The sequence below is a fragment of the Pelecanus crispus genome, chromosome 7 (genome assembly GCF_030463565.1).
Source record: "Pelecanus crispus isolate bPelCri1 chromosome 7, bPelCri1.pri, whole genome shotgun sequence".
Classification (NCBI taxonomy): Eukaryota; Metazoa; Chordata; class Aves; order Pelecaniformes; family Pelecanidae; genus Pelecanus; species Pelecanus crispus.
Window position 1 is genome coordinate 18,432,725 of NC_134649.1, and position 14,866 is coordinate 18,447,590.

Consider the following 14,866-nt stretch of genomic DNA (forward strand, 5'->3'; position numbering starts at 1 on the left):
CAAATTAACATCTAGTACCTGTCTTTCAAAAGTAAATTAAAACAATTAAGATGTTTCACTTAAGAGGAAGAAACAACATAACACAGGCACACACACGCACACACACAGATGCACAGTCGTCATCCAGATTCCTCAGAAGGCAAGGCCTGTGGGAACACAAGGAAGCAGAACCTCGTCTGCGTTTCTAGGGAAATTGGCGAGCTCCCCTTCCTCCCTGCAGGAGGTGCCCCCCCCCACACACACACACTTATCACCACTCGGCCTCTGCTTGCCTAACTCCCCATTTTGAACTGTGTAAAAGTTCTCTCCAAGTCTGTTTGGCAAATAGATATTTAGACAGGTTTTGTTTATTATAAAGGCATATTATTTTTAACACCCTCCCATGCTATATATATATAAAATACAAAGACCATCTGCAGCATCTGTACACATCTTAGAACTGAAATGTAAAAATGTCTGAAATCTCCTTATAAAAGACAATCCTGTTTAAATATAGTACCCATTTTTTCCCCCAAAGGGTACTAGCCTAAACTTTTAATATTTTTTTAATTCCACCAGCTGCCTGTGTGGAGTAATTTATTTACACATTTTTGGTACCTTTAAACGAAAAAGTTATACTTTCAAGGAAAAAAAAAAAAAGGAAAGAAAAAGACACCATAGTTTTAACTGTAATTTTAAAAAGAAAAAAAATCGGTACCAAAAGACACTAAGCACACAGGTTGAGGTCTTTTATGTCAAGTATCAGGCCAGGGAAAGCAGTAAGCTAATTTTAAAAAAAAAAAAAAGCGAACTAATACAAACATTTGAATAATGAATTGAACAAGTTAGATGACTGCTTCGGCAAGCTTGTAAATAAACACAACTAGTTTGTGGACCATTTAACATGCTCAGACCGTCTTGCAGCATAATTAGGCAATTGAGGTGAATACACGTTTTTTCCTCACAAACAGTTGACCAGAACCAATCTGGCATTGTGTCCTAACATGCACGTGCGTGTCCGCATGCAGACGCACATGTGCACACACACGCACACACACTCAGCTTCTTTGCATAAAAACAGGGTTTGGGGGGTTTGCTTAGTTAAAAAAGGAAGTCTACCTCCCCCCACCATTAGCTCACCTTTACAATGAAACTGCCCGCTTATCCCCACCAAACCAAACCCAGTGCAAGAAAGCAGCACGCCCCGTACCCCCCAACAGCTTTGACCGTTAGGTAATTTTTAGCCTGGGGAAAATAGGGTCCTGTATGCACTGGACTTTTCTAGCACAAAGCTGGCACCTCTAAGGCCATTCCAGATGCATGTTCTTTAAAATAAATACGTGAGCAATCTTAGACATCCAAACCCCACACTGTGATTTAGGCTGTGCTGAAGACCAGTTTGGTTTTACAAAGAAATTAAGAGCTCCAAATCCTATCCTTCCCTGCTTTTTTTTTAACTGTAATATACTGTGTATTATCATCATACAGCTCTTCTTCCCCGCCCCCCCAATAACTGAGAATACCTTCTAATCTATCATAAAAGGCCTTCGGTGCCTTAACTTGTGAGTCAACACCTGAACAGAGGCTCGGTGTAGGTTCAACAGCATTTGTGTTTTACACGGAAATCAGTTAATATAAAATACAGCCTTGCTGTTAAGAGAAGGTAGGCGACAGAAGCCTTAACCTGTGAGAATGACACATTACTACTCCTCCACCCTCCCAGTATACTTTACTCTCTTGCTTTTCTCCCTATGAAACTTGAGGCTGCTTCTGGCACAGCATCCAGGGGAGAGGTATCATTTAAAAGGTTTTAGAGCAAAGAGGAGGCTGCTGCATTAAGCAGAGGGAGGCTGTTGATTCCCTCAAGCAATGCTTGTCCATTGCACTGTCCCTATGGACATGCATGTGTGTAAGAAAGTGGCCCCACTAACCACTCTTCTTCCAGCACCTGCTTACAAGTGACAAGAGTGCTAGCACCCCTCGTGGATTTGGCCACTTGGAGCATGTCCTCCTTTCTGGAACCCAGTAGGACTTAAGTATGAATTCTGCTGAAAGCAACTTCGTCCTACAACAGGATGAGGAGAGGGTTGGCAAGGATCAGGATCCGTGCGGGGATACAATGCTGAGTGTTTGAGGTGCTTCTGTCAAAAAGTGAGGCTCTCATGAGACTTACAAACTAGCTTAACCTTAAAGAGGAAAAACCTGCTGTCTTGAGCTGGCCTTCCATTATTTCCAGAAACGGAGAGGGGGAAGCAGGGGACGGAACAAGAACTTACCATAACAATCTATTGAAAAAAGTGGCAGGGGTCAGCTGCGTTAGAGTCATCTTGCTACTGTTTCCTCCCAATTAAAGGCACTTCTAAAGCTACTACAATACCATATCTACAGTAAATGTTTTAAGGTTAACAGTGCATTGTCCTGAAGTTGATTCCTATGGTCTAAAGTCAAGCTCATGACAAACAGCACAAATCTGACTAATTGTTAATGAATACATTTTGGGGAGAGGAAGAAAAGGGAACACCGCCTCCCTCCCATGGATACACACTGTGTGAACACATAGGTAGGGTGATCAAGTCACAGAACATTAGTATGGATGTATGTATGTATGCATATAAGTATTCTTCCTGAAGAGGCAATCTGATAGAATAGTTTGTTCCCAGATTTCAGCTGTCGGTCTGTCCCCACTGCACCTAACCACTTTGATTTGCCAAGCTGTTTTGACACAAGAGTCACTTCAGTCACTATCTGGGAAAAAAAGATATTTCAAGCAGAACCCTCATTAATGACCACACCAAGCTTTTCAATTAGCTAACGAAATGCTCCATCGCATATAATGAGCCAAACCACAAAAATACAGAAGGAATTAGGGACCAGAAGCCCTAGCAGATGAGAACTAGGGGTGACAAAATTGTGCGATTTGAAGCATGACTCGCTTTGCTTTTAAATATTTGTGCAAAACTTACGTAATGTTTGTATATAAAAGTTATTACAGCTTTCAATATCGCATTTAGCAGTGTTAACTTAGAGAAGACACAATGATATGCTGTATTCTCCCCAAACCTTTAAACCATCACATCATCTTAGTCTTCATTTGCAAGCGTCTCAGTGGATAGCCAGATTTTGGCACCACTTAAAAATTTGCTTAAAGGTGTTCCCAGAATGCTCCGTCTGCATAGGTTCCCTACAGGAGAAAATGGGAATGAGGAGGAGAGAAAGTCTGGGGCCCCAGAGGTGTCATTTAAACTGTTTGCTCTGAAGTACATCCTGCTTTGATCCAGTTCCGAGCAGTTGCCTTGCAAAGAAGAGTTGCTTTTGTACTGCCGAAGATTCCGGTTTAACATGTCTACTTCATCTGCCAGCAAAGAAACTTTATGGAAAGCAGTGATGAAGCCACCATGATTAATCTGGGCCTCAGGAACCCAGCGGAAGTAGCACAGTTTCCACAGTTTTATTTGTGTTCCAGAGATACGGGGTAGAATTATGCCGTGCAAATCAACAGGCTTTGCAAACCAGTCTCGGAAGTACTGTTCCATACTGCTACTCTGACTCTCTGTTTGCTGTAAAAAGTCCGGTTTCAGTTTTAGTATCAGAGAGTTTCTTCTTGGAAGGAACTCTTGTTCACTGATGATTCCATTTTTTAATGCTGGGGGGACACCTCGCAACGTGGAGCTGTAGTTTTTCTGCAGAAGATAAACACTGGTAATTTTCCAGTTCTGTGCTCATTTGAAAAGCAGATTGCCCTGAGCTGCTAGGATGCATCATCCAGAGAAATGATGTGACCTTTAAACAGTTCTGAGCTTGTAAGTCACTACTGCAGGGCTCACAGGGCAAACAGTGTGGCCACCTGTGGCCTTTAAAGAGAAATATGTATGTTTTCTAGACTTTCTAAAACAATGAATGATCGAATTAATCAGTATTGACTGAAAAAACTGACAACCCCGGGGGAAAAAAGTGGCACGTCATCACTCTTCCATAGGTGAAATAATGCAAATGTTGGCAGTGAGCTCAGCCATATCAGAAAACGTCCTGGAACACAAGGCTCAACAATTTACATCTTTACTTCTACAGAAAGTAATTTCTTTAGGCTAGGAAGCTAAGAGAATTAACACTCCTGTTGCTAAACTGATGACGTAAAACACTATGCAGCTGTAAATTTGTAAGCATTAACACCTTATGGGTAAGCACAGAAACAGTCCATTCACAGACAGACATCACTGTAGTTACCTTTGAGCGTTTAAAAGTTTTCACTGCTCCATTTTGTACACATGGTGCGCTCTTTCCAATATACAAAGGGTTGTGAAAGAGCAGGCGATCCCTGCTTGTAAACTGAAGAGACCAGTCCCAAACACAAGGAAATTTGAGGCCTTTCTCATCACCCAGCTGTATATTTTTGCTTATGGCAAATTCCTGCAAGAAGTTAACATTCAGGCATATTAAAAATCAAAGAAAATAGGCTTATTCACAAATCTTAATTATAAACCAGCGCATAACTATTGGGCAAAGAAGAGTAGGGATATAATTTAGAGGTGGCTGCAGATCAAAGCAACAGAGCAGCAAGACAGTCTGCTGCTGGAAAAAACAGCTGTACCCTGGTTTTCATTTGGGCAATGCAGAGGTAGGACTAATGCTTACTTAGCAAAAACTACTTTTCAATGATATTAAATTGTTTGTTTGTTTATTCCTAAACCCCCCAAACTGTTATTTGGAGAATACACTAATGGTCCCTCAATGCTCTACTTCTTTGTAAGGTAGCTACCTACAACTTTAAAGGGAAAATATTTAACACAATAATTAAGTTTTACTTTCATCAGCCATCAAATGTTTTCTACACACAGTTCTGGTAAGTTCCAGTTTTCTCAATACCTTCATACTGCATGACTATTTGAACTTTACACAGTCTTTTTCAACTAAACAATTACGTCAAGAGATTTCAAAGTTTGCGTGAAGTGTGAAATTCTATTTATTGCCTATCATTCTACTTTATCAGTTCCAGATATGAATCTGTTTCCTAGAGGAGTACAAATAATAATGTACCATAACAATGCTTTTCTAGAAAAAAAGTAAAGAAATTCAACAGACTTCCTTCTTGAATAGTTACTGTCTGTGCAAAGATCACCTGCAAGGACATTCTGATCACACTCATCTGGGGAGCTGAATATTTTGCCCCGAACTGAGTGTGACATTTTGTAAAACACAAAGGAATGCCATTCAGCTGAGATGATGTTATTTCCAGAAGGGCGTGCTGAAGTCCCTTATTTGAAAAGTAGGTGGAACGCTTCATACTCACAGTGCTTTCCTTTACTCGCTGATGAGGACAATTGAAAAGGAAAGTGCCAAACAATGAGATACGTGCACTGTCGTACAATATGGTCAAGTACATTTCAGAAAACTCGAAGGCTGCTGGGTATTGTTCTAGCAGCTGCCAAACACAGTCAAGAAACATCAAGAACAAAGGAGACTGGGAAAAGAAACAGAGAATTATTAGATTTAACATAAGCTTTCCCAAGCCATACCAATTTCTTTGCAGTTAGTGCTCCATTAGGGTACTTAGCTATACCTCTGGTACATTCCTTAACAGGGTAAACTATTTGGAGTATTGCATTTTTTATGTTTTCATGCAACTGTAATACCCTGTATCCCTGTTTAACCACCTTCACAAGCAACTATGTCAACTGGCTTTCTCAGCGTTACCTTTCCACAGCTTTCCTTGCTCTGTAAGAAGCCAGTCCATTCTTTCCTGGAGCTCTCTTCATACTCATGTAGCTGCAAAAATGCTTTCTGCCATCTTGTATATCCCTCATAATTTCCAAATTAGTGCTTGTATGAGCCTTCCTTACTACTTGGCCTTATTTTCACAATGTATATACTTCCTTCTTGTTGGAAATGACTGGAGAGCTTATGATTCAGCCACATTAACTTCTCACTACACTTTCTAGCTCTTGCCACAGTGGCCCACGAATGGCAAAACTATAAACTAGCATTTATATAAAGCTTTAGAAATATTTTCCTCTTCCCAGTTTCACTCTTCTGTATATCCTTTCCTAGAGTCAAAATATCTGCTTTCTCATTATTTCCCCCTTGGTATTTCAGTTTCTTTATCCCTTCATGCATTTTTTCTGCTTAGTGCTCGGTGTCCTCAGTTTATCTGTTAGCTCCGCTCTCTGAGGATACTGCTTTTCTATTACTCTTCGGCATTGTCCCTGAAAAAGGCTGCTAACCTAGGGCCCTCTATTTTTCCAACTGCAATTACGAGTCTCTCCTTTGCACTGAAGAGGCCAAATAAGATTAGCTGGAAATACTGAAAATCAAGCACTGTGCTACCCTCTATTCATCTGTTTGGCAGCTGCCTATCAGTTCATAAAGCTGCAGTGCTTCTCTATCAGCTCAATACTCTGAAAAGTACTGCATATGGATATGACTTTGCATTAAAAAAAAACCGGGGATGAAAACAGATACCGTTGGGAAAACAAACAAAACAACAACTCCTCCAAACCCACTCCTAACCCCCTTCTATTTCAATTTAAAATGTGGGCTGTGCCAGCATTTGTAACAGGGAGACCTTTTCATGTATACCACTGAAGCAACATAAAAACCCAGCAACATTTGATTGCACCTGGCATTGCACTGATTCTCACATGGCTACAGAGGATAAAGAAAATATATCTCTATCCTGGACAAACACTCATTTTCTCTGACAGTTTTATGAGATTTGAAAGTATTAAAAAATGTTTTTACTTTTAGATTTCTGTGTGAAACCAGATACTGTTATCACATACAAATACAATTCATTTTTACCTCTTTGTCAGATCTCTTTAAGTGGTTACACCTATCTAAAAACTGATATCCTGCCATGACCCATTCCTTCTGTATTAAGCTTTGAAATCCAACAATTGTTCGAAAATAGGGATCCAGCATGACTTGAATGAGAGAAGAAGCAAGACAGCTCAGGTCCCGTCCCTCTTCCTCTGTGAATAACATACAGAATGCATGAAATATATAAGGTATATATGCACATATACAGAACTAGATCTCAAACAGCAAAAAGTGGCAACTAGGTCTACTGTTTTTCTTTGAAATTCTTTTTAAAAATGCTTTTTGCTGCTATAATTGTTCTCATAGTTTCAAAAAACCTAGAAGATAAAACCACCTTTTTTTTTTTTAAAAAGAAACTTATACTATAGAAAAGGTTCCTGCAGTATCCAGCACAACAATGCATGCATCAAGAACAAAATACCCACCCAAACACCTGGTACTGAAACCAAGATGTGCCGAGAAGGAGGGTGTTCACGTTACTGGAAATTTTCAACATATTTTCCACCCTGAAGCAGTTTTTGGAAGGCCATTATATGGGGAGAGTGGAATATACCAGCTGAACAGGTCTTGTAAAAATTACAGAAATTAACAACATTTCTGATGTCGATATGAGCAAGATTTTCAGTGTCTTTTTTTTTCTGGAATATCTGTTTGCACTTACACAACAACAGCCACTGTTAGGGAAATACTTTTGTATATAGGACCTCTGAATAAAACTCATATTGCTTATGCAAGGAGTATTAGCCCAATTAACACAGTACAAAAGTTCACCCTGAAGTTTTGATTCTGTCACATCATTATCAGAATAACACCCACAAAGACTCAAAGTGAAATACTCCTTTGACGCTATGGACTATACTGCAGTTCAGATACACAACAAAATTCTTTTCCTTTCTAGTTCCTCAAATGCCTAAAATATTTAGAAGCAATGGGGTTTATGTATGAAGATTACAGTTGATTTTATCTAAGCATGTTTACATTATCATACTAATGCTAAGAATAACAGCATGCTATATGGTTGTATTACCTTGTAGAACTACAGAAACATGCTTACACTCCATCATATATACAAGCTCAGCAGAATGCTTAAGAAACGATCTAGACAGGAAAAGAAAGTGATACAACAGTTAATAGAGCAGGTTCACTCTCTAGAAGAAAAAAAAATATTTGGGATATCTACATTTACCTAACTTGTATATTAAAACAGAGAATCCTTCAACTGATTCACTGCTTTTTTACACTGGTGAAAGTTTTTCACATCTCATTAATCATCATTTTATTAATGGTACAAACCTAATATACTCTAACCAGTGAGTATTTTCCAGTGAGGACAGCCACTTCTCTTCAGTTTCTTCAAAAGGCTCTGCAACAAGGAAAGTAATTACATTGCAGAACAACTTCAAATAACTGTTCCTGTTAGCCTGGATCTATTAGAATTGGTTGTATTTCAAGAAAATAACCACCATGAAAGAAGGACAGTCCAGCATACCATTAACACACAGCTGTTTGAGTTTGATATGTGCAGCCTGGATTTCCTGGATGTTGGGGAGACACTTGTCCAGATCAGATTTGTAAACGTCACTTCTCAGGGGATGGCTTCGAGTTATTGCATTACAAATCCTAAGTAAGAAGAGGAATCAGCCATTTTATTACTGGAGAGGAGAGAAACAGTCTTTCAAGAAACATGCCACAGTCTTTAACTGCAAACAACTGCAACCACGTAAAACATGCACCTTATTTTAAAAAAAAGTTTTCTAGTTTATATTCAGGACAGATACTGCTCCTGCCACAAAGCTTTTGACTCAAATATTTTTGGTATCTGCTAGTTACAAAGCAAAAAAATGGAAACACTGGATCATTAAAACAAAACATTTGGGAAATGAAAATTTGAGGCTGACTTACAGTTAGATAGCTCTATTCAATTTTTATTTTTCCACAATTTTTAGTAGGACTTATCTATGCTAAATAAACAGAATATATATAAAGTTTATAAAGCCAGGAAATATGACGGGGTTTTAGATAAAACTCAGAGCTCCAGCCTAACACACACCATGCAAGTGTTTGTACTACTACAAGAAGTCACCCTACAAATTACACCAAAGAACAAAAAACACCAAGCTAGTAAACTACTTATGCAAGGCTCTAAATGCCTTCATCTTTCATCAGGGACAGTGAATGACAAATATTTCACAGAAATACCGTGTGCATTGTGGCACTAAATCTACAGAACTATTTCCCAATGCCACAAATAAATGAAGTAATTTTTACTGTCTTGCTGAAGCAGGTAAGAAGATCTCCACCAACATAAGCTGTGTTACAGTAAATCAATAGAAAAGATGCAGCCTGATCCTTTTATCAATAAATTCTGTCATCTGAATGACTAGCCACCTAAAAAATAAACATCCCTTAAAATTTGAAAAATCATTCAGTATTCAAAACTGAAGTGGACCTTGAACAGAAATTGTGCCAGAACTATATTCAGAGAACAGTTTCTCAAAAGCTATTGCACTACAACATTACGAAGCAAGTATCCCCTCAATTACCAGTTGCTGCTGTATGTTACACAGTCACCACTTGTGTTATCCTACGCATCTGATTAAAGAATAATCACCTTTGATCAATTCTTCTTTGTTGCAATACATCTTTAATATTGGCCATTCTTACAAGGGCACTCCCGTTAGGGTGATTCCAAGACCATAACTAATATAGGGAAAAACCACAAAAGAAACAACAAAATAATGCAGGTTAGCGTTATTCCATAGAAATTTATTTCTTAATGCTACACACAACACTATACATATCTTTAAGATTAATATTGTACAATGATCAAGAACAGTAACAGAAAAAAGGTTACACTTACTGGCATTCGTCTCCCAATAAAAGAGTAGGAGTATAGCTTAAGGTCTTGATCTGCTAAGGAAGATGGAACCACAAAATATTCTGGAAGGCTTGGGGAAAAAATATGAAACAAAATGTTACTTTTCCCTATGTATTTTACCAGCTTTTCTCTTGTTGCAATGCTGTCTTACCAACTCTGTTGAACTATAATGCACCAGCCCCTAATACCACAGTGCTAAGTGGTTGTCCTGTATGTCTGCATGATCTTACATATCATTGGGACAGCTCAGCTGTATTTGTTTAGAAACATGCGTGTTTCAGAGGGAAGTACAAAAGCATGAAAGCAACAGATGCCAAAATACGACATTTCATTTAATGACAACACTTGCAGGGTCCTTCAACTGAGGGCCTCTCCAGAGAGTGGTGCATTTAAGAGGCGAAGTGCACAGTTAGGTAGGATGGAGGCTTTGGTAGAGGAGGCAGGAAAAGACAGTGTAATTGCCTTGTTTTCTTCTACTTGCATTATAAGAGAAACTTACCAAGTAGATATCATATAACCTTCATTGACTGAACAAACTCTCCACTCTGATGCACCTGTCCTTTTGATTTCTCTATCCCAATCAGAGTAAGTTTCAAACAAAGGTGTCTGCTGACCACTGGCACTGCCGATGCCACCACCACCACCTCCTGGGTCTATTCCATTCACCTTCTTTGCTAGGAAAAGAAAATTCATCAATGCACATTTAAAAAAAAAAAAAAAAAAGAGAAAAAAAATCAAACTCTTCACCTTCCTAATTACAAGAATGAGCCACTAGCATCATGACTAATGTTACCTATTTTCCTATTACAACAGATCAGTGATTTAATGACAGCTTGGCAATATGTGAAGATGTGAATGTAACTTTTTCTGCAATTTCAACAGATAAGCAACATAAAATTGGTACATTATGCCGCTTGATAGAAAGGAAGACATACAGGATTTCTCTCTTCAATGTGCCAAAGTTAGCGATGTTTTAACAATATGAACCCTTTATAGACTACCCTTTAATTAGGTACCTTATGAAGAAAAATTACTTAATTTCAACAGCTTTAAATGATTGCTGTATTAACAGCAAATAAAATAAATTGAAGGCCAGGTTAAAAAAAAAATATGTATTTTTATATATATATTTATATACACACAAAAAGATGGCCTACCATTTTATGGCTAGGGACCAAGAAGATTACAAATACAGAAGGATCTCCCTTTGCTGGTCATTGTTTAGATGCCAAGGAGGCAGTCAGCTGTGTCAAAGGAGACTACATTTTGTTTCTTGACACTTGAAGTAAATTTTTAGACGAAAGTGAAATAAACTGAGACTCAACCCTATTACCTCCCCCATGAAAGCCCCTAGCTTTAGCAAGAGGCTGTAAAGATGTAAGTGCCTGCCCAAACACAGCAGAATACAGTATTATGGCTCTACTGTCATCTCACCGGTTGTGTAGTTTCTACTTTCTGTATCTATCAACTTTGTTCTTGCACTAGTACTCAGACTACTTATGTTTTTCAGAAGAAAACTGGACTAAAATCAGAATGAAGTAGTTGTTCAAAGATAGTATACAAAGAAATATGGTAATTACAAAAAAAAGTTAGAATTTTACTGTTCAATGGCAGGATACATAATTATCAAATATAGCCTGGGAAAAAATTATGTACGTATACACCAGAGTAATGCAGGCTCTTTATGTTCCTCAAGAAGCACAAAGACAGTATTTCAACTTTTGTTTTACTGGGACTACCAGGGGTAGAGAGTCTTAAAACACGGTGCCGGAACTGTAACAGCAAAGCCAGAGATTCATGCTACAAACACCAGAGTTCACAACAACCAAAGAACCCCAACCCAAACCAAAAGTATTTCAAACTCTTTCCTCCAGCAACTGCAGCACAGCAGAACAACTATCTTTTGCCATTCTGGTCTGCTGCTCCAGAGGAACATTTTTTACCCACCTTATGTAATTCTTCCACTAGGTATTTTTCCATACAGCAAATGGTATTTTAAGGACAGAGTAAAGGCAACTTTGTGACAGACTAACATTTTGTTCACACTCCACTTCAACATTTTATTGTAATTTTATCTGCAAATTGGCTTCCTCCCTAGTACTTTATAACGCTAGAGTACATGGACCTTAATAACCGCCCAGGTTTTATCAGGTAAGAAATTATATGTGTAGTTATTTGTGCAACATAATCACATGCACACTTATTCTTGTGCATGCACAGGGCAGTCATGTAGGCACCTGCATGAAAAACATGCATTTTTGTGCAAATTTGAAGGCCTGAGCTCATAATTCTACAACATTCAAATTTTGTAACAGGCAGATCAGTGGTTTCTAATGCCAGCTGCTGAGTAAATACTTCAGTACCACAGAACTACATCAATGGCACTTTCTCTATATGGAGGCTTGTTATGCTAGAACTGATGGGTTTCAGCTGTGTATTGGCTGGGGAACACTAAGCAGTGACCGCACAGCATTCCACTAGAAATCAAGTTCCAAAGGCATCTTTTTCAGGCTTACCTAACTGACAAGGTTCAGTTGGAGATTGGCCTTGAGCAGAGAGGGTGTGCTCCAACTCAGCAGGGGTGGTGGAGGTTTTGAGTGGTAAGAACTGCCTAGTAAGCCTCTAGGAAAGAAGGTATGGAGTCCCAAGTTGCACAAATCCTCCTGCAATACCACCAGAAGAGAAACTTATTCCCAAAAGAAGGGCAGGTGAACAAGCCTGCCTGATGGGAGATTAGCTAGGTACCTAGAGTACCAATATAGACAAACAATAGGAGGATCGAAGCGTGAATTGAGAAATATGAGTATTCATGCTGACATAAGTGCTGACATAGGTAGTTTTGTTTTGTTTCAGACAGGAAAGACATTTCTTTCAATTTTGGTCATTAATGTCTATCACAATGAATGACTTATAACCAAAAGTAAAAGGTTGGGTGCAGGACAAGCCAATTTTATTACCCCTGAAGAAAGCCTCAAACACTTTTTGCCACTGCTTCTAGACAGAAGTCTTACTAAAATTATATATTATGAAATACGAAAAAAAAGATCAAAATACTTTCATACTTACCTGGATTATGATATATTTCCCCAACATACTCAAATGCAAAGAGAAGCTGAAGATCTGTTGGCTGAGAATAATGAGCTATTGCAAGGCATACCTATGAAAGAAACATTTATTACTGTTATTTATAGATATAAAATTTGTTGCCCTTAATTATGACAGCATAAAATATGCAGAGCAGAAGTTAATCAGTCTTCTGATTTTTTATTTCCATATTTTATTTGAGAGGAGTGAATTATACAGTTAAACATACTCATATTTGCCAAGAGACCATTACTGTAATCGTAGTAGGTGAGTTCGTGACCGTCTATCGAGAGCGATTAACTGATAAGGGTGGACTAAGTTTTTGCAAGAAAGGTCAAACTGCAACAGGCATCCCTAAACATGATTCTCTGTATCAACAGAGACAAGCAAGGACTTGGAGCTACTGTGCTGTGCCTGCCCACCTGCATATAGAAGTAAGGAGGAGAACAGAAAAAGAAAAGAGCACAACACACAGTTGGTGAGCACAGTACAGGAAAATCGCATTTGTAATCGGTCTTTTGAGAATTTTTTTTTTTTTAATAAAGAGTACTTATCAACATAGCATAAGAATATAAGAACAGCTGTACTGAGTCAGTTCAAAAGGTCCAGCCTAGCACTCTGTTCCTGACAGTGGCCAGCAATCGATGCTTAGGGATGAGGGTAAAAACAGAGAAAGCATATAATGAAATTTTACTGGGATATTTTTCAACAGTTCACAGTTCAGGCACTTCCTGAACTAAAATCTGGTATCAGTATTCAACAGCATTTGACAGATATTTCTTCTACAGAGTTGTCAGTTGGGCCAAGAGGTTTTTGAAGTGTGACTTCCCTTTACAAAAACCCTCCTGGTTCTTCCCTAAAGTATCATATTTAACCACAAGTTTGTATCTAATTAATTTTTTATTATCTCTTCTACTAATTCACCCCATAGAGGCATCAGGCTTACCAGTCTGTGCTACCCAAAACTCAACCTTCAAAAAATTTCTGCTCCTGGAAGGCAGAACAAGAGGTTGCTCTTTGAAGACTTCCAGAACCTATGTCAATCCTGCATCTCATTAAGTTGTATTCCAAAACTATGAAGGTCATTAATGAATATAAATGAAAAGCAAATTATTTGGTAATAAAGAACAGCTTTTTCCCCAAGTTACTTGGAAATAAATCATTCATGGTGGGAAATGTTTTCTTCATCTTAGTCACTTGTAGTTTGTTTGGCAGCTGAATGGCAGGCCAAAGATTCTCCATCAATCTCCAATATCAATAAAAAGTGAGTTTTCAAGGTAGGTCCTTTTGCCGAGTGTAGGGGAATCTACAGTTAATTAAACATGCAAGTAATCACCCCCTTCCCAGTCCCCAGCTGATCTGGAGAACTGAAACATCAGCCAAACTTTGAGGGCAGCAAGATGTCAGCTTCATTAAATTTTGGTCTAGCCCTTATAGGTTCTGTCCCAGATGACTGGATTTCATTCACAAAAGAAACCCACCCATAACTTCTAGATGCCTGCAGGTTTATAGCAAGCTCCAACACTGTCTCTGACAATCTGATGCATTAATCAGGTTTAACCAGGCTGAGTCACAAGCCCTGACCTGGGAAGGGAAATTCAGCAGAGATTTAAAATAAGAGAGAGATGCATCCTCAGAACAGCAGACATTAAACTGGGGCACAAGGAAGAGTCTTGTCTAAGTCTTCACATTCTTTGCAACATTCTCTGGACCAGCATCACATAAGCAACTGGTTTTCTACCTGTAAAAATTGATTATTTTGGTAGAACCCTAAGATTATTACAATTAAGAGTGCAGACCATGGTTTAGGATTAGATGCTAGACCTCAGATACAGTCAAGCTTTGCTAGCCTTTGTCTGTTCAAATGTGGATATACACTAATCGGTACCAAAGATTTGACAAAAACCCTAATATCTAGAAGAATCAAATTAAGGAAGAAAAAAAAGTTTCAAGTAGAGATTGGCACTGTTATTCTCCAAATTTCAGGACTTGATTTGGAGTCTTTAGCTTTGCCTTCTTCCCTCAGTATTTGCTTCTCCATTTTACAAAAATGTACCCGCCTTATCTCTAAAGCAAATATTTAATGAAAAGGCGGTTATAAAACACAAAACT

At 38.5% G+C, this 14,866-nt stretch overlaps 1 protein-coding gene across 1 annotated transcript in view; it reads right to left on the reverse strand.

The window, feature by feature from the left end:
- Nucleotides 1–252: 252 nt before the first annotated feature.
- Nucleotides 253–14,866, reverse strand: part of MTMR10 (myotubularin related protein 10) — a 40,529-nt gene continuing 25,915 nt past the window's right edge. Inside the window, exons 6-16 of the mRNA XM_075714386.1 lie at nucleotides 12,737–12,827; nucleotides 10,170–10,344; nucleotides 9,653–9,740; nucleotides 9,404–9,492; nucleotides 8,282–8,412; nucleotides 8,086–8,155; nucleotides 7,820–7,890; nucleotides 6,775–6,944; nucleotides 5,267–5,437; nucleotides 4,204–4,386; nucleotides 253–3,659 (exon numbers count right to left, since the gene is read on the reverse strand). Coding sequence (XP_075570501.1) covers nucleotides 3,060–3,659; nucleotides 4,204–4,386; nucleotides 5,267–5,437; nucleotides 6,775–6,944; nucleotides 7,820–7,890; nucleotides 8,086–8,155; nucleotides 8,282–8,412; nucleotides 9,404–9,492; nucleotides 9,653–9,740; nucleotides 10,170–10,344; nucleotides 12,737–12,827 — 1,839 coding nt within the window. The 3' untranslated portion in view covers nucleotides 253–3,059. The remainder of the gene's footprint in view (nucleotides 3,660–4,203; nucleotides 4,387–5,266; nucleotides 5,438–6,774; nucleotides 6,945–7,819; nucleotides 7,891–8,085; nucleotides 8,156–8,281; nucleotides 8,413–9,403; nucleotides 9,493–9,652; nucleotides 9,741–10,169; nucleotides 10,345–12,736; nucleotides 12,828–14,866) is intronic.